At 40.2% G+C, this 25566-nt stretch overlaps 1 protein-coding gene across 1 annotated transcript in view; it reads left to right on the top strand.

The window, feature by feature from the left end:
* Positions 1–25566, top strand: part of BABAM2 (BRISC and BRCA1 A complex member 2) — a 324027-nt gene that overhangs the window by 285489 nt on the left and 12972 nt on the right. Inside the window, exon 11 of the mRNA XM_034764779.1 lies at positions 5183–5336. Coding sequence (XP_034620670.1) covers positions 5183–5336 — 154 coding nt within the window. The remainder of the gene's footprint in view (positions 1–5182; positions 5337–25566) is intronic.

Here is a 25566-nt window from a genome sequence, read left to right as displayed (position 1 = left end):
AAGTTAGGGGAAATCTTGAGGTCCTTTGCTCAGGTTTACTCAGCACTACCATAAAAGTTTTCCCTGAGAAAGGATAGGAGGTTTGCCAGATTAGGGAGTTGACCCTATTGGTAATTAGTCTGTAAATGTTAGTATAGTCTGAGTCTGAGTGAAACAAGTGTCTTTCTGGTTTTAACCCTACTAGTGTGCTCCTCTGGCCAATTATTGTGTTATTTAAAATGATTATTTAAAAAAAATAAGCCAAAGTAAACAATCAAAATAATTAAATTATACTGAATCTGGAACTAAATCAGAAAGCTTTACTTTCCTGGATTAGTTAATAGTTTACATTTTCCAATGAAAGAGCTTCTATTCCTGGGAGAGATGGGGTAAATGTAGGGTTACCATTCGTCCGGATTCTGCCGGACATGTCCGGCTTTTTTGAGTTAAAAATAACGTCCGGGGGAAATTTGTAAATGTCCGGATTTCCCCACCCCATGCAGAGCATGCACGCTGACAGGGCAGCCGGCCGGATCATGCCACTCACACGGAGCTCCCGCAGCCAGAGCCCCTCCTCCGCTTTCCCCTCCTCTCCCCTGCAACTTGAGATCACTCCCCTCCTCTCTCTCCCTCCCTTCCCCTCCCTGCATTCGCAGATCGCTGGCCGGCCGTTCGCCTCGGGCCTTCGGCAGTCTGGAGCTCTGCCCCCTGCTCCCCTCCCCTGCTGCCGAGCGCGCTGCTCTGCAGCACTCTGTTCTGAGCGGCAGGGTAAGGGGGCCAGGGGGTCAGAGAAGCGGCAGGGAGGTTCTGGAGGGAGCAGTCAAGAGACAGGGAGCAGGGGGGAGGGTTGGATGGGTCAGGAGTTCGGGGGGGGCTGTCTGGGGGTTGGGGGTGTAAGGTTTTGGGCAGTCAGAGTACAGGTGGGGGGGGTCTCAGGAGGGGGCAGTTAGGGGACAAGGAACAGGGAGGCTTAGGTAGGGGGTGGGGTTCTGGAGGGCAGTTAGGAGCAGGGGTCCCAGGAGGGGGCAGTCAGGGGACAGGGAGCAGAGGGGTTTAGATGGGTCAGGAGTTCTGGGGGGGCTGTCAGGGGGTGGGGAGTGGTTGGATGGGGCGTGGGAGTCCCTGGTGTCTGTCTGGGGGTGGGGGTGGGGGTGTGGATAAGGGTTGGGGCAGTCAGGGGACAGGTAGGGGGTAGGGACCTAGGGGTCCAGTTAGGATGGTGGGAAGGTCTCAGGAGGGGGCAGTCAGGGGACAAGGAGCAGGGAGGCTTAGGTAGGGGGTGGAGTCCTGGGGGGCAGTTAGGGGCAGGGGTCCCAGGAGGGGGCAGTCAGGGGACAAGGAGTGGGGGGGAGGGTTGGGGGTTCTGAGGGGGCGGGAAGTGGGAGGGAGTGGAAGGGGTAGGGGCGGGGCTAGGACAGGACGGGGGCGGGGCTAGGGCGGGGCTCCTCCCGTCCTCTGTTTTGATTGTTGAAATATGGTAACCCTAGGTAAATGGGACTTCCTTTGACAACCTTTTCATTTTAAAACCAAGACTAGTTTGACAGCAAGATTTGTACCTTCCTAAGTAAATATTACTATTTAACCGTATGACTTGTGGAAGCTTGTTAAGTGACGTGACTCACCTAGATAAAGTTATTTTTAGAGATGTAATTTGTACGGTTTAGAAGGGAAAAAAAAAAAAAAATGGCCGGTAAAGAGCTAAATCCCTCATTATGGTTTACAGAGCTCATGAAACAGCATCCATGCAAAAGATGACTAAGCAAGGGTCTATTGCCACTTTCAGGAATTTACAGACATGAGTCATCCACTTATTGTCTGCAGATACACCACCAAGGTAATTGTGAGTCAGCTTTGATTTGGAAATAGCACTTGCATTCACCATGAATACTTCTTTTGTGTTTCTTAAGTATCTAAATACTGTGGCTAAATAAAATGCAAAACCAAAGCTTGCTGTTGTAATCTTCACAATTCAGATGCTCACTTAAGAAAGTGTGATTTATTTTGCACTGTGATGCATTCTAATATAGTAAAATATAAATGTGGTCTGCGATAGATATAATTTTGCCAACACTTAACTCTGTCCCCTTGTATACTATACAAAAGCAGATTTGATCTGTGTTCTATAATACATAGTTATATCATTTGTATAACCAGCAAAGGGCAAAATCTTCTCCATCACACCTTTGCCACTGCCACAAAAACACAGGTGTGACCAAGAGCAAAATCTGACCTTTTATCTTCAAAACCCTTTGTAAATATTAACTGATAACATGTTTGCTTATTTTACATGCTCAGAAAACTTTTGGGCCGAATTCAAACTTGACATAAGAAACAACTACTACTTTATTAACTCCAGTGGACTTATGTCCACTGTGCCAGCAATGAATTTGGCCCTTAATGTCTACTTCTGAAATAATAGCTGGCTATTTGAAATGTATAGAGCAGGTTAAAATTCAGGGCCATTTCCTGTTTACTTGAATTATAGGTGTGGTTGTGCTCCATAATTAGGGTCACATTTTTGTTGATGAGGCTCAGCTCACATCCTTAATTAGAGAAACACTTGGTTTAGAAAATGGGAGCTCTGGTTATACTTTGTGTTGTCAGGTGGACAATAGCTTTGGAAATCAAAGGCAGCCATCATTACTTTTCAAGATTTGGCTTGAAGTTCAAGGTGGTACTGCTCTTGGCCAGGAGTGGACAGTTCAAATTTAAACCAATCTATTTTGATGGTCTGGTTCCCCGGTTTACATTATATTTGACTCCTGAAAACCTCTATAAATGTTTTGGTTAAGAAAAGGAGGAAGCATTTTCTTTCTTTCTTCTTTTGCTGTACCTCTGTTGAAAAAATACTCTGAAAGATGAAAGGCTAATCACAGAAAATGAGAGCTTCTCTGAAGTGACAGCAATGTCTCTATAGTGCTTTTAGACCGTAGCTGTACTGCTAGATACTTTTTCTTAAAAACAAAGCTTTTGGTTTAGTTAATGGGAGGAAAAATGCTATTACTGCCTCTTTCACGTAGCGAGAAGTTTTCAAAATCAAGCTAATGGAGACCTGAAAGTCTCTAGTAAAAAGATAAATGAAATAAATAGAGATAATATGATTTAATTTCTTTACTGGAGTTTGCTATCCTTTATTCATACTTATAAGCAAAGAAGTGTTTCATACCATTTGCACAGTTATTTGAGGGAGGGTGTTCCTCCAGAAATTGATTCTGCAGAGAGAGCAGATAAAGACTGTACTAAGAAATGGAGTTTAAATTACACAGCACTAAACAAAGTAAACTTCCAGCTTCAAAACTGAGAACCAGTCTCCTGGGGTTTACGTTGCTCTCTACAGAGCAGCTCTTTTGATTCTTTGGCATAAGAGTAATGTCTGTGAGAGGGAGGAACAAGTAGTTTGCTTACTGATAAGTGGCTTATTGTGTGGCAATTCTTTTTCAGGGATATCATGCATTAACCATGCTACCAAGAAGACTTTGACAAAGTATTTCATTTTTGAATCTAACTTTTTTTTTTCTTAAACGTAGTATTGTTCTTCCCCAAAATTGATCAAACTAACTCAGTCCATCATGTTACCTCTTAAATGTACCAAGCAAGCATTTGTGTGGGCTGAGTCCCCTGGTTAATTGGTTTTGTGTACCTCATTACCATAAACATATGAAGGGAGTGACTGTGGGGTTGGCAGGCTTGATTTGGAGCATAGGGAAAATAAGACTTGTCCAGTTCAAAGAGTAGGAAAATTTAGGCTAACTAGCAGAAAATCTTTCTGAGATTGCTATATCTTAGGCTGTGGAGTAGGCTTTCAAAGGAAGTGGTGGAAGCATCCTATCTTGAAATATTTAAAAATAGAATACACAAAGCACTAGCAAATATATTGGAGGAAACAATCCTGCTCTGGCATAGAAATGGGATCAATCATTTACCAGGCCTGTTCCATTTTTAAGTACATCTGACATTATTCAGTCAGGATCCTTGACGTCTCATTAGGTAGAATTGTGAAGTCACAAATGAAGATTTCTGAGATCCCAAGTTCCGATGAATGAGCTACAGTCTTACAAAACTAAATGGGTGAGAATTTGTTCTTTTGTCTCTTAAGGTTAGTGGAATGCATCATTTTGGGATATTAAATGGGATAGTGAGGGATGCTTTGAGGGCCAAATCTTGTACCACTAAAGACAATGCATGTTTTGCCATTGACTTCAGTGGATGCAGGATCAGGCCGTAAAAGTAAATACTGAGATGGATATATGAGTAAAAATCTTAAAACCAAATAGGGAGATTTTTTAAGTCTACCAAATATAAAAGAAGACCCAAGAAAATGTTATATTCTAAGAATACATTTGGGAATTAAAAGGTTAAGTTTTACAAATTGAAGAGCCTCTGGAATACTCTCCATTATAGTCTGGTTTGTTGATCTAACAGACCTGACTAATCTTGAGATGGCCTCCTTCCTTTTGGGTGATAAGCAAGGGGAGTTAAAAGAGATAGGATCTAATTCTGGGGACACTTAAGAGTAAAACATTTCTGATATCAGTGACTTTGTAGTTTTAGTTGTTTGACTGAGAGTTGGGATTCCTTTGTTCTGTTCTAGATTCTGCAAGTGACTCAATGTGACCTTGATTAAATCACTTAACCTCTCTGGGCGTCAGTTTATCCATCTGTAAAATGGGGTTAATAATACTTGCATCTCCCAGGCAAGTTGTAAGGATTAATTATGGCTGATAAAGCACTTTGAGCTCATCAGATGAAAGGTTCTATAAAAGTACAATGTTGCTCTATTTCGCAAAACAGAATGTGTATTAACATTCCTGAAAGTAGAAACTAAGCTGGAAAAATACAGACTTTAATGCATTAAGCATTAGAAAAAGAAAGAGAAAAAGAGAGAGATTGAACTAGTGGAAATACTGTGATTAACCTGTAAATGCACAATAAAACCATGTGTCATTTGCTTTGTAAAATAAAATACTTCAGTAAACATAAATCGAGTCAGACATCGACATAATATAATCCATGTTTATTGAAAGTACAAGAAGAGATATTAGAATTTCCCAGCATTTTTACTTTTTTCATTTAAGATCTGGTTAGGTACATTTCTTAACCTGAGTTTAGAGTTAATAGGTAGGAATGATATATTTCACAATAAAGATGAAAGCAAGAAAAGATGTCTCTTTCATTCCATCTTTTTCTTTTGCTGTCTTTGCAGTTGACCTACCTCTGTACTTTCCTCGAGACCAGCCAACTCTAACATTTCAATCAGTCTATCACTTCACTAACAGTGGACAGCTGTATTCCCAGGCCCAGAAAAACTACCCTTACAGCCCACGCTGGGATGGCAATGAGATGGCCAAGAGAGCAAAGTAAGTCAGACTATCGTTTAATACCAAAAGTTTCATTTATTAGAGGGTCAAGAGTTAAGTATTAGAGTATAGATTTATCTGTATGCACTGGACATTCTGATATGAGACACTGTTTTTGTCTAGTGTTTTCCTTGGCTATATTTGTGTTGGAACTGAATGCAGTCTTAATATTCACACATTTGAATGTAGCTTACATGTTTATATTTTATTATTAATAATCAATTATTATGATATTGCCAAAGGACCAACCAGTGGGGCCCCATTGTGCTAGACACTGTGCAAACAGTGTAGTAGCTAGTCCTGCCCCAAAGATCTTACAATCTAAATAGATAAGACAGACACAGGGTTGGAGGGAAGGGTGTCACACACAAGCAGAGTCAACAGTTTGAAGACAGAAAATGTCATACTCATTCCACAATTTTTTTAGGTGGGTTTCGTTAGCGGGGGTACGCTAAACAGAAATAAAAGTGAAGGGGAAGAAACATTGAACAGAAGAGGGTAAGGGAGACAGGATTGGGGAGAAGAGGCTAAGGGGCAGGTGTGGACTGCAGCTGAAATGAAGAGATACTGAAAGATGGGAAAGGGAATGGGTGGAGCAAACAGCCAATCAACACAGGGCAGAGAAAATCCAGTTAAACCATGGAAAGTTCTCTGAATCTCCCTGCTTTGACTGCTTCTTTAGCTTCTCCTACCAGCTGGAGACTGCACTTCTTCCCCAAGGCCACATGGCAGATTGGCCGAGAGGCACTACCTGGATCCCTGTTTCCCCAGAGTATGGGAGGGTCTCCCCTGCACAGTTCTGGGTCTGGGGGATACTGAGGGGAGCAGTGGCCTCATTTTACCCTCTCCCCCCAGTGTAGCAATGGGTTGCTTTGCACCTGCTCCGACTGGCTGGAGTTTCTGATTGTAGTCATCGTATTTACAAATTCAAGCATAACTAAGTATAATTTAGACATTTATATCTTGGTACATAGTACAATGTTCATGTTAATTACTGTTTTACTTTACTGCAAGTGCCCAAGTGCTATAACTAAAACAACATAGAATTAACACAAAGGTGTAGATAGGATATAAACCAGAATATAATGTTTAAAATAAGACTTAAAAGTGAGGCAATGAATAAGCAACACAAATTTCACCTAGATGGAACTATATGGGCAAAGGCCCTGTACTTAGATTTTACAAATTGTAGAAATGCTGAAACAGCAATAACTTAGAGTACAAGTTGGAATACAGCACATATAGACATCCATTATATAAATAAAATAGCCTATCAGAATGAAGGGCTTTGAACACCAGAATCAAAAGATTTAAATGAATTAGCAAAGGGCACTTAAACAAGGAAGTCAAAGGAGAAGAGCTCAGCTGCAAAAATCAGGTGAATGATGCACATTGTTGTATAGACTATAACTTGGGAAGGGTAGAAGTAAACAGTGAATAACTGAAACACATGCAAGTTTTATAATGCCTTAAATAATATGGAGAATATCAAATAGTAGCATTTGGGATTCTGGATGACATATTGCACCAGGTATGTGTTTTTGTTTGTTTATAATAATTGACTTTTTAGGAGCACTGTCTCCTGTTAAACGTATTCTCTTTTTGTTGAGTTGGTTTGTTAGGATTGACGAAGGGGGCTATGCAAGTGCCAGAATATTGTAGATGTTTTGTTGAAAAGAATGAAAAATATAACTTGGAAGCATCATTGTGAGTTATTTCGTGCCTGTACTGGACAATACATTAGTTTTGTCGGAGGAGTTGTACACAAACACACACTCTGTCTGCTCTAAATTTACATATGCAAGTTGAACCTCCCTGCCCAATCCCCATTCCTGAAATGTAGTGGTGCTCTAACAGTCCTTTGGAAAAGCACTGGCTGCATAATTTTTCTTTAGTTTTTCTCAGCTCTCTATGAGCTGAGGGGTGAAAACATTATCACCTATAGACATTGCTTTGAGGTTTGTCACCTCTGAGTCTTTGCATATAAGCAGAGTTAGATTAAACATAACTACATACAGTAGAGGGAGTAGAGTGTGAGCAGGTGGGGGAAGAGAGAAAATTGAGGTTTCCATCCCGTAAGCACAAAGAGAGAGAGAAGCTGCTGTTTATAGCTCTATGTTTATGAGAGTGAATGCTGACTTTACTGCCTCCCGCAGGGTGGGCAGACCAGATTAAAAAAAAAAATACTCTCTGTTGGGAAGAAATGTCCCAAGAGCAGCAGTTTCTCTCTTTGGGTTTGTCTACACTGGGAAAATGAATAATGTTTTAATGAATACGTTTTAAGCACCGTGTAACATCTAGTGTAGACAAAGACAACCAGGTTAAGATGTGTTAGCCAAGGTTATTTAGGTCACACCTACACTAGAAAGTTTTATTGGTAGTATTTCTGCCAGCATGTAGCTACCAATTTTGCAATTCCAGTAGAGCATGTGCATATTCGCCTGCCTTTGCCAGTGCAGCACACCTTCACGTCGAGAGGTTGTATCGGAGAAAAAGTGCTCTGCACTCCAGGAAGGCATCCCAGTGTGCCCCACACCACAGTCCAGCTTTCTGCGACTTTTGGAAGTGTACTGTGAGAAACTGGCACTCCTCTCAGGGAACTGTGGGACCTTAGGGTTAAGTTCCCTCTGTTCCCGCCATAATCTTCTCTTTTGCACCAGTTTTTAAAATTCCCACAGTTCCTTGTGCCAGTTTTCAATCTCTCTGCCACCTCACTGGCAAAAACATGGATGCCAAACAGATCAGTGGAATTCTCATATCAATTTTATAGACAGGGCACCTGCTTCTTCTGTATTTGTGGAACTTCAGCAACTATCACAGAGGCCAGGCATGCAGCAGTGAAAATGAGAAAACTGAGGAGGAGTGGATGATGCAGACAGTGAATGAAAGTCACCTGATGTTGCAAGCATTCACTGACCAGCTACACACGGTGGAACAGCACTTCTGGGCCCATGAAATAAGCACTGATTGTTGGGAATGGATCATGATGCAAATCTGGGACACTCAGCAGTGGCTTCAGAACTTTCAGATGCCGAAGGTCACATTTCTGGAGTTGTGTGCTGAGCTTGCCCCTGCCTTTCAGTGCAGAGACACGGAAATGAGAGCTGTTTTGACAGTGGAAAATGGGTAGCAATCACGCTGTGGAAGCTTGCAACCCTAGATTGCTATCGGTTGGTGTTGGAAAGTCTTCAGTGGGGACAGTCATCATCCAGGTGTGCAAGCCCATTAATTGTCGCCTGCTGCACAGGATTGTGACTCTGGGCAATGTGCAGGAAATAATAGATTGATTCAGTGCAGTGGATTTCCCAAACTGTGGTGAAGTGATAGAGGAAATGCATATCTTCATCCTGGCCCGCCCACCCTCACTCCTCTGGCTGAGTACTTATACAGAAAGTGGTTCTTTTCATGGTTATGCAGGCATTAGTGGATCACCAGGAAGGTTTCACTGACATTAACAAAGGATAGTCAGAGAAAGTGCATAATGGGTTCCTCCTCAGGACTCAACTGAGTCAAGTTCAGCTGACTGGCTCTCCACTGGGTCAGCATCCTCTGCATCCATGTCCTTGACACGCTCTTTGTTGCTGTGCACTGCTGGGGTTCCCTCCTCGGGATCTCACGTAGTGTCCACTGTCACTCTTGTGGTGATGGTAGGATCCCCACCAAATATGGCATCCAACTCTGCAAAGAAGTGGCAGGTATGTGGGGCAGCCCCAGATTTTCTGTTGGCCTCCCTTGCCTTTTGTCCAGCTGCTGCAGTTCCTTCTCCTTCACCCAACATTGATGCCCCTCCCTGTTGTGCCCCAGCTGCATATCCTCTGCAGTGTCCAAATAGACATCTTTACTTCCACAGTTATTCTGCATCTGGGCTTGCACTTCTCCTCCCCACAGGCTGAGAAAATCCAAGACTTCTTTCCTGACCACGCAGCAATACAAGGTTTACCTGTTTCTTTATGGGTATCCATATCTGTGCGCTCTGAGGTGGGCTTGCGGAAGAGACACATTTCCAAAATGGTGTTTTAAAGTGTTGTTGGGGGGGGAGGGCCTGGTCACTGTGACCCCTTGGCAACAGAGTTCAGAATGGTGATCAGGAGGGTCATTGTCACACGGACAGAGGCATTGTAGGACTGTTGCCAGAGGACTGTTTTTACTGGCATAGGTAATACATGATCCACACAGATATTGTAGCAGTGGAATAGTGCAGAAAGAGGGCTTATGTCTTTCAGGGAGATGGTTTAATGAGACCAACAGAAAGTTAGAGTTTTACTACCAGGACTCAAAAGTAAGTGTGGACACAAAGAAAGATGTGCCAGACTAAGGCATGTTTTATGGTAACATTTCGTAATGTGGCACAAGCCTTAGGACCAGCTAACACATTTTTACCACAACCAGCTAATTCATTTTTAACAAGCAACAGAGAGTCCTGTGGCACCTTTAAGACTAACAGATGTATTGGAGCATAAGCTTTCGTGGGTGAATGGAAGTGGGCATTCACCCACGAAAGCTTATGCTCCAATACATCTGTTAGTCTTAAAGGTGCCACAAGACCCTCTGTTGCTTTTTACAGACCCAGACTAACATGGCTACCCCTCTGATACTTCATTTTTAACGTGACTCTCTACACTAGGGGCTAAGGTGTATTTGAGCATTTTAATTAAAAAATGTTAGTTAGCACATTTGAAAACAACACATATTTCCCTAGAATAGACAAACCTTTAAACTCGTGTGAGCCATCTGTCTAAAAGTGTGCCAAAGATGTTGTCCTAAAATATGTGGCTAGCATAAGAACGTATAGTACATTATGGAAAGCTAACATCCGTGTTTGTGCAGTACATGTGAAACAAAATATCTCTGGTTTCCATGGGAAAGCTCTTGATTTTTTCTTAAGTAGGCATTCAAGTGTGCATGAACTGTGTCTTTAAAGAACATGCAGACACTGAGCCTGGGATTTCATGAAGGAATATTGTAAATAATGCTGTTTGTTTATACAAATTATGTTCAGTTGTTAGACACGTTCTGGCTGAGTTTCTGCCCTGACTTGCACCCTGTGCAGCCCCATGGCTTTCAGTGGTGTTGCAAGGAGTGCAGGTTAGGGCTGAATTTAGTCCTTTATCCTAGTATTAGTCTAAGTATTTTACTTGTCAAAAATTGCAGAAGAGTGGAAAACTGGTATCCCAATAAATACTCATACTTCAGGGTTTATGTGGTCTTTCCAACTTGGCTAAAACAATGTGTTCCTTAAAATTTGTTTCTGAATAATACTGTTGCCATCCACCCACTCACTAGTGTGTTTGCTTAATGTTGCATTACAGATTTACGTGCCCCTGCATGTTCTGTATGGGTCCAGGATTGAGTGGGGCTTACGTGCTCACCCAGTGGTTTCCAGCTTTTTGTAATACATTTTGGTATGAATCTCCTTACATTTGTTTTAGCAACCGTTCTTCATATAGTGACATCAGCCAGTATCTCAACTCATCTGCCTTCATACTTTTATAAGAGGAGACTAAGAAAACTTGGCTTGTTTAGCCTAGCAAAATAAAGGTTGAAAGGGGTTGTGATTGCTCGCTAAAAATACATGAGGAGGATAAACACCAAGAATGACAAGAGCTATATAAGCTAAAGAGCAATGTTGGCACAAGAATAAATGGGTATACACTGGAAATTAGAGGGAGTGAGGTTGTGGAACAGCATTCCACTAGGAGGAGTTGGGGCAAATGACCTAACTAGTTTTAAGATGGAGCTTGATAAATTTATGATTGGGATTATATGGTGGCAATAGCAGGGCACTGGATTTAGTGACCCAGGAGGTCCTTCCCAGTCCTGTGTCCCATGTTCGTATATTAAGTCCATTATATGGCTTACCACATCATAGACAAAATTAGCTATTGATATTCTTTACACTGTTTTAAAAAAAGTCTTAACTAGTACCCTGAAACTCTTGGTTTCCATCTATGATACTTTGGATCACCTTAGAAAGTTTAATATTTATAATTCATGCAAAACTTTCTTTAATTTTTATTTCCTACCCTTACGTGGGCACAAGTAAATATCACAGTACAAGATTATAGGGAAGAATTAAATTTGTAATATAGTCTTCTCCCAACCTGCTAATAAAAGGGGTTCCATGGGAAAAAAAAATCTTCTGAACACAAACATTCAAATGATTGTTTCAGATCCACTCAGGATCTTTTAACAGTAGATTTTTTTAAAATCTGCTTTTCTGCATCTACATGTCAGCTATCCATTTGTAATCGTGTGTGTGTGTGTGTGTGTATTATATTAAACTATCCAGAAGTTATAATGAAGTTTAAAAATGTAAAATGGTGGGGAGGGAGGAAGGAAGGTGATAATGATGATAATGGAAAAGAGATGTGCTCTAGCTACACTCCCATGGCACTGCATAAATAATAATAATGGAATATTATACATCTGAGCTTTACAACTCCAGGATGCACCACAACATATTAAGTGAGTTTTCTGTACCATGGAAGAGAACCCCAAGAATTGAGAAAATTCCGAATAATCCTGACATCCAATCATCCTTTCTAAATCGTATGTCAGAACTTTTTATTTATTAGAACTTATGATTTGCAGCAACAAATGGTAAATTACATTTAGAAACCTGGTCATCCATTATTATTTAATATGTCCTGCACAAAGCGGTGCACGCATTGAAATCCAGTGTCTTGCAATAAATTACTCTCTACCAGGCACACCAATTAAAGAGAAAATGGTTAAAAAATATTCACAATCCCCAAAGAAAAAAGTTAGAGCCATGAAGGCACACACCTTTCCCCACCAGTCTTCATCATCCTTCAAGAGCGTATTAGCATTATATATCCTTTGCTATTGTTCTCTGCTTTGTATTGTCCAGCCACTTGTAAGGATTGCCCTGTATGAAGGCTCTCACTGCATGAAAGGCACTCCAACATATATCTGCTATTGAATACCAAATATATATATGTAACATCCTACAGTTTGAAGTTTCTGTATGATACCTCATGCTTCTTTGGTTTTACTTCCAAAGCTTGCTAAATCTGGATGTATACTAAATGTTTACTTTGTGCTTAAAGTGAGTTTAGCTGGGTCTGGTCAAGTCAGCCACAACTATGGTGTTTTACCTGCTCACTATCCAAAGCGTTATCTTCATGTGCATTAATGGCAATCCAGTTGGTGGTGATAATTATTTGCAGTCACACTTAACAGAACTAAACAAAATAAAAAAAACACAGGATCCACCAAAAATCACTCTCAACGTTGGGTCCCAGGAACCATCTTTGACAGCAGCAATTATGAAAAAAAAAAAAAGAAAAGGAAAAGGAAACTCTTGCTGGTCTTGGCTAAAACCTTGCAGTAGAAACAGAGGTAGTGGGTTTTCTTTCCAAGGATCAGCTGAGGGCAGATTTTATTTTCCCCAGATGGGCTTTCCCCCTGAGCCTGAAAGAGCCAGTAAATTCTAACATAGCCATAGAAAATGACCTAGCTGTGTAAGGTTTGTGATGGAGTTAATTCAGTTTTCTGATTCTTCAAATCAAAACTCATATTCACTGACAGGGCAGCATCCTGATATGAATTATACATAAAAAGAAGACAGGTAAATGAAGGGAGGGGTGAGTAATATTTTGCTAAAGCATAAATGATAACGTCGTTCTTTGTAATACATTATATTATGTTTTTGTATAGGGCAACCTTAATACCAAAACCATTTTTAATTGTAAGATACAGTATTATAGGCAAAAATAGCAAATTAATAAACTAAGCATTAATGTGGAAGATGTTCTTTAACAGAATAGCATTTCATATCAAGATAATACACTCTGGGTGTATATACTACATTGTACAATACATATAACAAAGTCATTCTAGTTTAATCACATTTTTCATGTACAGCTTTGAAAGTGGCTTCTTGGCTAATTAAGTCTGACACTTAAGATATGGTATGTTAGCTTCTGAGATGCCTGCCAGGGATTTTCAGTGCTGTCATGCATTATGTGGATTTCAGCCAAGATAGGAGGGCTGGAATACTTGTTTCTGGTCACTTATCATTGAAGCTTTGACTGTAGAAAAAGAAAAACAACTATTAAAGAACACAAAACACTGTATGAAATGAAATATGGATGGGGAAAGAATCTATTTCTACTGAAAGAATATCTAATTTATCTATAGATATATTTTATCAATAAGGAAAATCCAGAAAATAAGGCTTTTTGTTTGGCAAACTTGGAATATAAAAAGAGCACTTCACATAAGCTGTTTTATTTTATTGAAAGTTAGAAGATTATGTAGGCTAACTTTAAAAATTTGGGCAATAAACATTATTTGCTCTTATATACTATAGAGATAAGTGCTCTAAAAATACCATTGATCAACTGATTTGATAAATAGATAGTGGGGTTCCCTAAAGGGACACACTCAAGACTGCTAAATCTAAATTAAGACCTATGTATTTATCTCCAGGGATTTCTGCAAGGCCCAATTTTTCTTCTGGGCTTTTGAAAAGAGGAAAGGGCAGGATGAAATGTCTGGATTTGGGGGGGAGTTGGGTTTTAATAACCCAGATGGATACTGGGATTTGAAATGTTGGTTAGTTAAATGATTAAGGTATGTTCTAATATTTTTAATTGGTGTCTTGGTCAAATTTGTAACTTTTATATTAGACATTTGCCTAGAGCAGGGGTTGGCAACCTTTCAGAAGTGGTGTGCCGAGTCTTCATTTATTCACTCTGATTTAAGGTTTCGCATGCCAGTAATACATTTTAACGTTTTTAGAAGGTCTCTCTCTATAAGTCTATAATATATAACTAAACTATTGTTGTATGTAAAGTAAATAAGGTTTTTAAAATGTTTAAGAAGCTTCATTTAAAATTAAACTAAAATGTAGAGCCCCCTGGACTGGTGGCCAGGACCCGTGCAGTGTGAGTGCCACTGAAAATCAGCTTGTGTGCCACCTTTGGCACGCATGCCATATGTTGCCTACCTCTGGCCTAGAGTACAGACAGGCATGTCTCATCAATCCAGATAAATAAATAACAGTTTTAGTTTGTTTTGCTGATTCACATATCCTACAAAAAGTAGAAACATGGACAAATTGCTGCGGAGAAGTACAAAAGAGATAGCAAAAGTATAGGGATAAATTCAGAAAGACTAAGGCACAAAATGAGTTACCCCTAGCAAGGAACATAAAAGGCTATAAGAAGAGGTTCTTTAAATACATTAGGAGCAAGAGAATGACAAAGAAGAGTGTAGGTCATCTACTTAGTGGGGAAGGAGAATTAATAACTGATGACATCAAGAAAGCAGAGGTGTTTAATGCCTATTTTGCTTCAGTCTACACCAGGGGTAGGCAACCTATAGCACGCGTGCCGAAGGCGGCACGCAAACTGATTTTCAGTGGCACTCACACTGCCCAGGTCCTGGACACCAGTCCGGAGGGCTCTGCGTTTTAATTTAATTTTAAATGAAGCTTCTTAAACATTTATTTACTTTACATAACAACAATAGTTTAGTTATATATTACAGACTTATAGAAAGAGATCTTCTAAAAATGTTAAAATGTATTACTGGCACGCAAAACCTTAAATCAGAGTGAATAAATGAAGACTCGACACACCACTTCTGAAAGGTTGCCGACCCCTGGTCTATACTAAAAAGATTACTGGTGACCAGATGGTCAGCACATTTAATAATAACAACAAGGGGGAAGGAACACAAGCCAAAACAGGGAAAGAACAGGTGAAAGAATAATTAGATAAGTTGAATATATTAAAGTTGTCAGGGCCTGATGAAATTCATACTGTTGGGTACCTAAGGAACCAGAAGAAGCAATTTCAGAACCGTTAGCAGTTACCTTTTGAGAACTCAGGGAGGATGGGTGAGGTCCCAGAGGACTAGAGAAGGGCAAACATAGGACCTGTCTTTAAAAGAGGGGACAAAGAGGATTTATAGACCAGTCAGCCAAACTTAGATACCTGGAAAGATTGTGGAACAAATGATTAAAAAATCAGTTTGTAAGCACTTAGAGGATAATAGGGTTATAACGAATAGACAGCCTGGATCTGTCAAGAACAAATCATGCCAAACCAGCCTCATTCCCTTCTTTAACAGGGTAACTGGCCTAGTGGATAGGCAGGAAGCATTAGATATGATATGCTTTTGATTTTAGTAATGCTTTTGATACAATCCCACATGACAGCCTCATAAGCAAACTAGAGAAATGTGGTCTAGATGAAATTACTATAAGGGGGTTATACAACTGGTTGAAAAACTGTACTCAAAGAACAGGTATCAACAGTTTATCAAACTAGGAGAGTGTATCTAGAGGAGTCCCACAGGGGCCAGTCCTAATTCCAGTCCTGTTCAGCATTTTCATTAATGATCTGGATAATGGAGTGGAGAGAATGCTTATAAAATTTGCAGATGACATCAAGATCGGAAGGGTTTCAAGCACATAGGATGAGAGGAATAGAATTCAAAACAACTATAGAATTGGTCTGAAATAAACAAAATGAAATTCAATAAAGACAAGTTCAGAGTACTTAGGAAGGTAAAATGAAATGCATAACTACAAAATGGGGAATTGTTGGCTAGGTAGTAGTACTGCTGAAAAAGATCTGGGGATTATAGTGTATCATACATTTAATATGAGTCAGTGATATGATGTAGTTGTGAAATGGCCAATATCATTTCTGGGTGTATTAACAAGAGCGTTGTATGTGAGACATGAGGAGTAATTGTCCTGCTCTACTCAGCACTGGTGAGGCGTCAGTTGGAGTACTGTATCCAGTTCTGGGCACCATACTTTTGGAAAGATGTGGACAAATTGGAGGGGGTCCAGAGGAAAGCAACAAAAATGATAAAAGGTTTAGAAAAGATGATCTGTGAGGAAAGGTTTAAAAAAAACCTGGGCCTCTTAAGTCTTGAGAAAAGAAAACTGAAAGGGGGCCTGGTAACAGTCTTCAAATATGTTAAAGGTTTTGTAGAGAACAGAGATCAATTGTTCTCCATGTCTGCTGAAAGTAGGGCAAGAAGTAATGGGATTACTCTGCAGCAAGGGAGATTTAGTTTATATATTAGGAAAATCTTCCTAACTAAGGGTAGTTAAGCTCTAGGATAGGCTTCCAAGAGAGGTTGTGGAGTCCCCATCATTGGAGGTTTTTAAGAACAGATTGGATAAATACCTGTCAGGGATGGGTTAGGTTTACTAGATCCTGCCTCAGAGCAGGGGACTGAACTTGATGACCTCTCAAGGTCTCTTTCACCCCTACATTTCTGTGACTCTTCATGGATCTCATCTCATCCCTTTTCTCTCTGACTACTTGCTCTGTTCTTGTGAATGCCCAAGCAGAATTCCTGTATAATTCAGTAACCTGCCTGTGCTCATCAGAATGGAGCCAAACTGGCAGAGCAAAGGGAATGATTTGACGATGCACATCCACACTGAAGCAAACCCACCTTCAAGGGTTGTTGGTTGGCTGACTGCCCCGATGATTAGTCGCCGATGCATTGCTATTTAGCCTTTCTGGTTTTAGGGGCTGATCTTTTTTTTTTTTCAGTACCTGAAGTAATTAAATTTTGTTAGAGCCACTGTAATTACCTATCTTGAATCTCTGTACAGGCTTCCTCTTTTCTCTTGCAGTCCTTTCAGACATCTCATTTGCAAAGCTATCTAACTCTGACTCTGATTACATCTTTGTCCTAATCTCTTCCTACATCCCATCTTCCTCCATACGTTCTACCCACACCTCCCCCACTCCTTACTTCACACATTTTTCATACTGCCTTTTATGCTTGGAACAGCATCTCAGTAACATCATGTCTAGCTCTTTCCTTCTCCTACAAAAATCACACCTGTTCAATAAAGCATTACAGCTATAATTGCCATGCACCATTCTGTGTTTCTGCTGTTTTGTTTTGTAACCACTTGAAACTTTAAACTTGAAGCTCCTCAGGTTTGGGATTTACTAGCATGGCTCAGTTCATCTACTGTCTGCACTTGCAGCACTGCAGAAGTAAACAATAGTAATAATAAATATACATCAACCATGTCCTTTTTAAGGAGGATAATCTTTACAAATGGGTTTACTGGGAAAGCTGTGGTTAAGGCCCTCAAGCAAATGAGAAGATAGAGTTGGCCTGTCACAGTGTGGATCACGCAATTGGGAATTTTCACTAAATTAGTATTGCATTTATTTAGAGAGATTACATTAAAATAAAACACTTCCATGATGATTCTGGAATATCTTTCAAATAATCCACTAGCAAAGAAGCTGAACATTCACACAGTGACAGAGAAAATCCAGTGACTCCTATCTTCACAGACAGTTGGGACCCTAAGCACCGACTAATCCCCTGGGGAAAATGGAAGTTAAGAAAGCAGAAGTAAAACTGCTATGATCTAAGACCACAAGCCTTCATCTGAGTAAACAAACTCTATTTATATACCATGGGGAGAAGGCGAAGGAAGTGAAATACTTATCTGATTTGAACAACCAGGCAGAATGCATCGATAAGCCAGTTTAAAATGCAGGGGGTCTGTTCTGCCATTGATGTTTAATGGGGCTCATACGTGTTGCTCACATGAGTTTTAATGCAATATAAGTTCACAAATGTCGATAAAAGAATAGACCCTCAGAGAGCCTTGATTTTAAGATACAGTATTTATAGATGATTCAGGAACATTACTTTTTTTGTTAGAGTTCCCTTAATCCATTTTTGATAGTTGTCTAAAAGGTGATTTAATGTATACTTAGGTTTCAACAGCAATTAGATTCTTCTGCATTATCAGTAGGGATCCATGCTCTTGGGACCAAGGTCAGAGTACTCTGGAAGCAGTGGTCATGTATTTGTCTCCTCTCAGAATTGAACATGTGATGCAAGGTTATATAAGGAGATGAAACCTCGCCTCCAAACTAATTCCTTGACCTCTCTTTCAAGAGAATCCAGAACCCTCGTGCTCCTTTCCCTTTCCACCCATTTAACCTTCAACGTAGTTAGTTTATTGTACTTATTTTTTATTTGTTATTTCAGATAGACAGATGAACTAGGCTTTTTGTACTATGTGGTATATTAGTAAGGCCCTCATAATTGATGTGGCTGAGCTACACTGAATTCTGTGACAATGTGAATTGACTTAAAAAAATCATTCAATAACCTGCAGTTTTTATTGAAATATTTCTAACAATGGCCAACAAAATGAAAATCTAATGTCTATTATTGTTTCCTTTGTAGCAGAACAGTGCCACCTGACATTTCTACAATGGGCTAACCCATGAAAGACATGTTCAGTGACAATTTTTTCTCCTACCATGGATGTGAAGTAAATTAGAAATTGTATAGACTCTAACCAAAAGCTTTGGAGGAGTGAAGGGGTCCTAGTTAAATTCAGAAGTCAACACTTCATTGAGGTGAATGGAGTTTAGCGTTTGCACCTCATAGATTTATGGGGATTAGCTTCAGAAGTTCACACTTTTATGTGGTGATGGAGAGGAGGAAGCTCATATTTTCTATTTTTATTGTTTGGAGACAGTTTTCTGTCATGCAAGGCTCTGGAATGGAAGTGCAAGCAGCTCGAGCAGTTTTGTATGGTGGCTACTGCTTCCTGCAGACCTCCCTATGAACCCGCAGACTCTTTGCCCTCTTCTGCTACTGTGTGCTTTGATTCACCCCCACTCCTCCAATTGGCCACACGATCTCCTCTTTCATGGAGCTAAGGATAGAAACTGTTCTGTGTCCTTGATGCCTCTCACCTTATCCCTTTAAGGGGAGCAACATGGAAGCAGAAATGTATTGAACTCTTCTTTGTAGGGAACTCACAGAACAAAAGAAACAGATTGAGATGAAGAAGACAGAAAGAAAAAATGGCAGGCAGGGATGCACAGGAACAGAAGGAGGCATTATTTTGGTGGATTTATTTGGCAGCTTGGCAAAAATATAAAATTTTCAGCCATCTGCACAGCCACGTAATTTTATTATACACTGGGACCCCACTGTATGTTTGTTTATGTATCTATCTAGTTAAATTAGTAGTTACTAAATAACTCTTCATGCTGTCGCATGGACAGTTTGATTATTTTATTCTGCTTCTGGATGGTGGTTCCATAAAACAGATCCAAGCATGGGGATCAAGCACCGTGCTTATGTAACAGCAAAAAGTCTTCTATGGCTGAGCATGTGCGATGAGGAAGCTATAATCCATGTCCCAAGGTGCATACTATCTAATAGCTTAGTGTGGATTCAGTCATACATACTAAAAAGGATGCATATATGTATTTGAACTGATAAAAGAATCTTTGAAGAATTCTAGGTTATGATGCTACTGAACCCAAATAAAGTTGACCAAGATTTTCAATTTACCTCAACTTTTGGGTGCTCAACTTAATGTCTTGCAGGACTTGGCTTTCATGAACTCCTGAGTATCCACCCTTTGCAAATTGGGTTCATTTAAAGTATTGTAAGTTAGCACCCCAAAGTTAAGCCACCCCAAATCACTAGTCACTTTTGAACATCTTGGCTATCACCTTTAGAGTATAGTCCATGATACATCTGCCTAAACTATCAGTTTCCCCAAATAGCCGTGTCATAAGATACCCTTCACTAGCTCCTATTGTTGTAAAAAAACAGTTAAAAAGGCAGAGATAGAGATGAGAGTTCTACCATGCAGGTGCTAATGTATCCTTAACCATGTGAGGTACTTTGGTACTATTGTAGTGAGCACTATAGAAATACATATCAATATATAAAATATAACTCAAAATATGGGTTACCAAATGAAATATTTTAACAATAATTATTATTTCAGGTATATAAACTTAGTCTATTAAGTTTCAATTCGCTTTTGTGTAAAAATAGCAGAGATGTTTAATGTCCCAAGTCTAAGTTTAAAATGAAAATACTAACCTTAGCTAAAGAGCTGGTATAATGTCAACTTGTATATTAAATGGATGTTCATATCTGCCATTCAGTATGTGTTACATTTCTCTTATGATCTTAGCACGTTGGTGAACTTTTTGTATTACATCATTGTTAAATGCAAAACTACTGTTTGTAGATCCTAGGGATACGTACGGAAGAGTATAATCACAGGTTACAGTTCTAGCGAATGCTGTTGCAAAATGTGACCTAAATACAAATCCACTATAGGAATAAGTGTAACCATTTACTCTACAATTATAAATTCACATAGCTAATTTATATTAATTAAGCTGAATTGGATAGGGCCTGAAAGTTATTGAAATCGAGTTTAAGAAGAAACAGACATGTGAGAGAATCATTAACATTTGTCTCTTTGGCTTTGTCCTGTTATGGAAAAATGGCCACTCCTATCTTTGGGAGGGTTATGATGTGTACCTTTTACACTTCTAAGGCTTAGTTACAGGGAGTTGCACAGAAACACACAGCGCTGGTGTGGTCAGGAGAGGACAAACCCTCTTGTCAAGTGCCCAAGAACGGATTGTTGTGGGTGTCAAGCATTTTCAAAACAAGTTTTCTTTGTTTCAGAACAAGTTGCAGCAGGAACAGAAAAATACAAAGGTATCCTAAAATCACCACTTTGCACTTCAAAAAATGAATAGTTAGATTACTTTAATAGGATTTGGAGATCCTCTCTTTTAATTCTAACATGGCCATGCTGTTGACACTACTGATATATTATGATTTTATTAAGAAGTGGCAGCATAATAATTCTAGTCTGGGAGGAATAGGTGAAAAACACTAGTAAGCCTTAGGGCTCTATTCTGCCCTGATCTATGCTCTGCTTAGATCTTGCTTTCATCTAATTTATTCAGAAGAGGGTGGAGTGTGGCTCTCCCAGCTAATTTATGAAAGAATCTTCTCTGACTTGAATTGTTTCCACTCTCCCCAGTAACTGGGATATTTTGTTAAGGATCAGAAAAAAGGAGAATTTCTGACCTGAGTGCCTATTACCAAGTATGGATATATATATATACCAAGGTTCTTAGATACCATGGAGATGGGGTGTTATAATAACCTGAATAGGAGAGAGTGAAGAAGTTGCATTAATGCAGTGTTCACGTTAAATTTACTGAGGTGTAGTTCATACTTCCCCACCACTTCTCGAGCACATAACTCAAGATCTAACTAACTTTGGTACTGTTACTAGTATAAGCTTTGTGTAAAAATAAACTTTGCCTGAATAATTTCTTAAATATATTAAGTTCTGCTTTGGGTAGGTTCATCCCATCTGTTGCTGTGAACAGCATAGTGGGGAAAGGAGAGAACTCAATCAGCATTTACATTGAGTCACCCACTATGTCTTGTACATTACATCAAAGTACTGAGAATAAAGTCCCTAGTGTCTTTCCTGTAGAACTTCCTTTACAGCTTCCATGGATCTAGAGGAACTTGTGGGTGTTTTGCAACAGCAGTTCATTGGAGATGGAGAGGTGCAAACTGATTTTCATAATTTGGCACATGAAAATTTCAGCTAGAGTGAAGTTACATATAAGCAAATAGTGTTCTCTGAAGGTATCAAAGCAAATTCGGAGGTAATGTCTATGAAGGTGTGATTTAGTCTCTGTGGCTCTGATTCTCAGATGCATCCAATAATCCCTAGCTGCAGCTGGGAGTGGGGGGGAGTGTGTAGTCCTGGGCCAAGTCCTCAGCATAATTTGCAGCAGCCTCAATGCTGCCTTAAAGGGCATTACCTGGTAACCCCAAGGGGCTATTCAGGCAGCTGAGGATTGCCAGAGCCCAAGGGTGCCACATTTCTTTAGCATGAGCCATGAGAAGATGAAACAGAACTCCCTGACTTTCCAGGGATCCCCATTGTTAGAGGGGAGCACACCCTCCAGCCAGATACAGCAGGTTTAAATAGGATTTGCAACAGGGACACCTCAGTTACTGGCAAATAACCCACCTTTCTCCTTTAGGCATTATCATGAGCTAATTCAGTTTAAACTAAATGGAAGGATAAACAAAAATAGATCTGTGACTAGAGTTTTTGATTTCAAAATGGCTAACTTAAAAAAATTAAGGAAATTAGTTAGGGAAGTGGATTGGACTGAAGAACTTGTGGATCTAAAGGTGGAGGAGGCCTGGAATTACTTCAAGTCAAAGTTGCAGAAACTATCAGAAGCCTGCATCCCAAGAAGGGAAAAAAATCATAGGCAGAAGGTGTAGACCAAGCTGGATGAGCAACTCGGGTGATTAAGAAAAAGCAGAAAGCCTACAAGGAGTGGAAGATGGGAGTGATCAGCAAGGAAAGCTACCTTATTGAGGTCTGAACATGTAGGGATAAAGTGAGAAAGGCCAAAAGCCATGTAGAGTTGCACCTTGCAAAGGGAATTAAAACCAATAGGAAAAGGTTCTATAGCCATATAAATAAGAAGAAAACAAAGAAAGAAGTGGGACCGCTAAACACTGAGGATGGAGTGGAGGTTAAGGATAATCTAGGCATGGCCCAATATCTAAACAAATACTTTGCCTCAGTCTTTAATGAGGCTAATGAGGAGCTTAGGGATAATGGTAGGATGACAAATGGGAATGATGATATGGAGGTAGATATTACCACATCCGAGGTAAAAGCCAAACTCAAACAGCTTAATGGGACTAAATCAGGGGGCCCAGATAATCTTCATCCAAGAATATTAAAGGAACTGGCACATGAAATTGCAAGCCCATTAGCAAGAATTTTTAATGAATCTGTAAACTCAGGGGTTGTACTGTATGACTGGAGAATTGCTAATGTAGTTCCTATCTTTAAGAAAGGGGAAAAAAGTGATCCAGGCAACTACAGGCCTGTTAGTTTGACATCTGTAGTATGCAAGGTTTTGGAAAAAAATTTGAAGGAGAAAGTAGTTAAGGACATTGAGGTCAATGGTAATCGGGACAAATTGCAACATGGTTTTACAAAAGGTAGATCGTGCCAAACCAACCTGATCTCCTTCTTTGAGAAAGTAACAGATTTTTTAGACAAAGGAAATGCAGAGGATCTAATTTACCTCGATTTCAGTAAGGCATTTGATACAGTTCCACATGGGGAATTATTAGCTAAATTGGAAAAGATGGGGATCAATATGAAAATTGAAAGGTGGATAAGGAACTGGTTAAAGGGGAGACTACAACAAGTAGTACTGAAAGGTGAACTGTCAGGCTGGAGGGAGCTTACTAGTGGAGTTCCTCAGGGATCGGTTTTGGGACCAATCTTCTTTAATCTTTTTATTACTGACCTTGGCATAAAAAGTGGGAATGTGCTAATAAAGTTTGTGGATGACAAAAAGCTCGGAGGTATTGCCAATACAGAGAAGGACCGGTATCATACAGGAAGCTCTGGATGACCTTGTAAACTGGTAATAGTAATAGGATGAAATTTAATAGTGAAAAGTGCAAGGTCATGCATTTAGGGATTAATAACAAGAATTATTGTTATAAGCTGGGGATGCATCAGTTGGAAGAAACAGGAGGAGAAGGACCTTGGAGTATTGGTTGATCACAGAATGACTATGAGCTGCCAATGTGATATGACTCTGAAAAAAGCTAATGCGGTCTTGGGATGCATCAGGCGACGTATTGCCAGTAGAAATAAGGAGGTGTTAGTACCGTTATACAAGGCACTGGTGAGACCTCATCTGGAATACTGTGTGCAGTTCTGGTCTCCCATGTTTAAGAAGGATGAATTCAAACTGAAACAGGTACAGAGAAGGGCTGGTAGGATGATCCGAGGAATGGAAAACCTGTCTTAGGGCTGGTCTACACTTAGTCCGGACTTCGGACTAAGGTACGCAAATTCAGCTACGTTAATAACGTAGCTGAATTCGAAGTACCTTACTCCGGACTTACCGCGGTCCAGACGCGGCCGGAAGTCTCCCCCCGTCGACGCCGCGTACTCCTCTCGGCGAGCTGGAGTACCGGCGTCGATTGTGAGCACTTCCGGGATCGATCCGGGATCGATGGCGTGCCTCCGGACCAGCCGGTAAGTGAAGACTAGGCCTTATGAAAGGAGACTCAAAGAGCTTGGCTTGTTTAGCCTAACCAAAAGAAGGCTGAGAAGAGATATGATTGCTCTCTCTAAATATATCAGAGGGATAAATACTAGGGTGGGAGAGGAATTATTTAAGCTCAGTACCAATGTGGACACAAGAACAAATGGATATAAACTGCTCATCAGGAAATTTAGACTTGAAATTAGATGAAGGTTTCTAACCATCAGAGGAGTGAAGTTCAGCCTTCCAAGGGGAGCAGTGGGGTCAAAAGACATATCTGGCTTGAAGACTAAACTTGATAAGTTTATGGAGGGGATCGTATGATGGGATAGCCTAATTTGACAATTTAATTTGTCTTTGACTATTGGGGTAAATATGCCAAATAACCTGTGATGGGATGTTAGATGGGATGGGATCTGAGTTACTACAGAGAATTCTTTCCTGGGTGTCTAGCTGGTGAGTCTTGCCCACATACTCAGGGTTTAGCTGATCGCCATATTTGGGGTCGGGAAGGAATTTTCCTCCAGGGCAGATTGGCAGAGGCCCTGGGGGGTTTTCGCCTTCCTCTGCAGTGTGGGGCACGGGTCACTTGCTTGAAGATTCTCGGCATCTTGAAATCTTTAAACCATGATTTGAGGGCTTCAGTGGCTCAGACACATTTTTGGTACAGGAATGGGTGGGTGAGATTCTGTAGCCTGTGTTGTGCAGGAAGTCAGACAAGATGATCATAATGATCCCTTCTGACCTTAAAGTCTATGAGTCTATGATTATCTAGCCTAGGGGAAAGGGTGTTTAAAAAAACCCAATACATGAGCTAATACATTTTTAAACAGCACTTAACTAAAATGCTTAAATGACAAGTAGTATCTAAAGGATCAAGTTTGTCCACAAAACTGGCACCAGGGAGGAATCCAAGTGGGATTAGCTGAGGCGGCCTCCAAGTAAGAAGGAACATAAATCCAGACATTTAAGGATCTAGGAGAACATCTATATCTTTAGAAGATGGATCCACATTTTTTATTGGAGGGCTTTCACTTGCCATTGAAAACCAGTGCCAAGACAGACTACCATATCGATGATGAGTGCTCTGCTCTGGGTGCTGAGTTTACAGCAGGTATGGAAGAGCCTTTGCAACCATGCTTTGACCATCAAGAATTATTTCTTTTTCTTCCAGAAATAATCTCTTGAAATGTAAGGCACTGGGACAACTATAGCCTGAGTTTTTGACATAGATGAAGGATGTCAGTACAAATAGATGATTTTGAGGCTGTCAGTGTCAGAAAACTTGGCACCAA

This window comes from Trachemys scripta, chromosome 3, assembly GCF_013100865.1.
Source record: "Trachemys scripta elegans isolate TJP31775 chromosome 3, CAS_Tse_1.0, whole genome shotgun sequence".
NCBI classification, from domain to species: domain Eukaryota; kingdom Metazoa; phylum Chordata; order Testudines; family Emydidae; genus Trachemys; species Trachemys scripta.
Note: the sequence above shows the minus strand (reverse complement) of the source record. Positions and strands in the feature narration are given on the sequence as shown.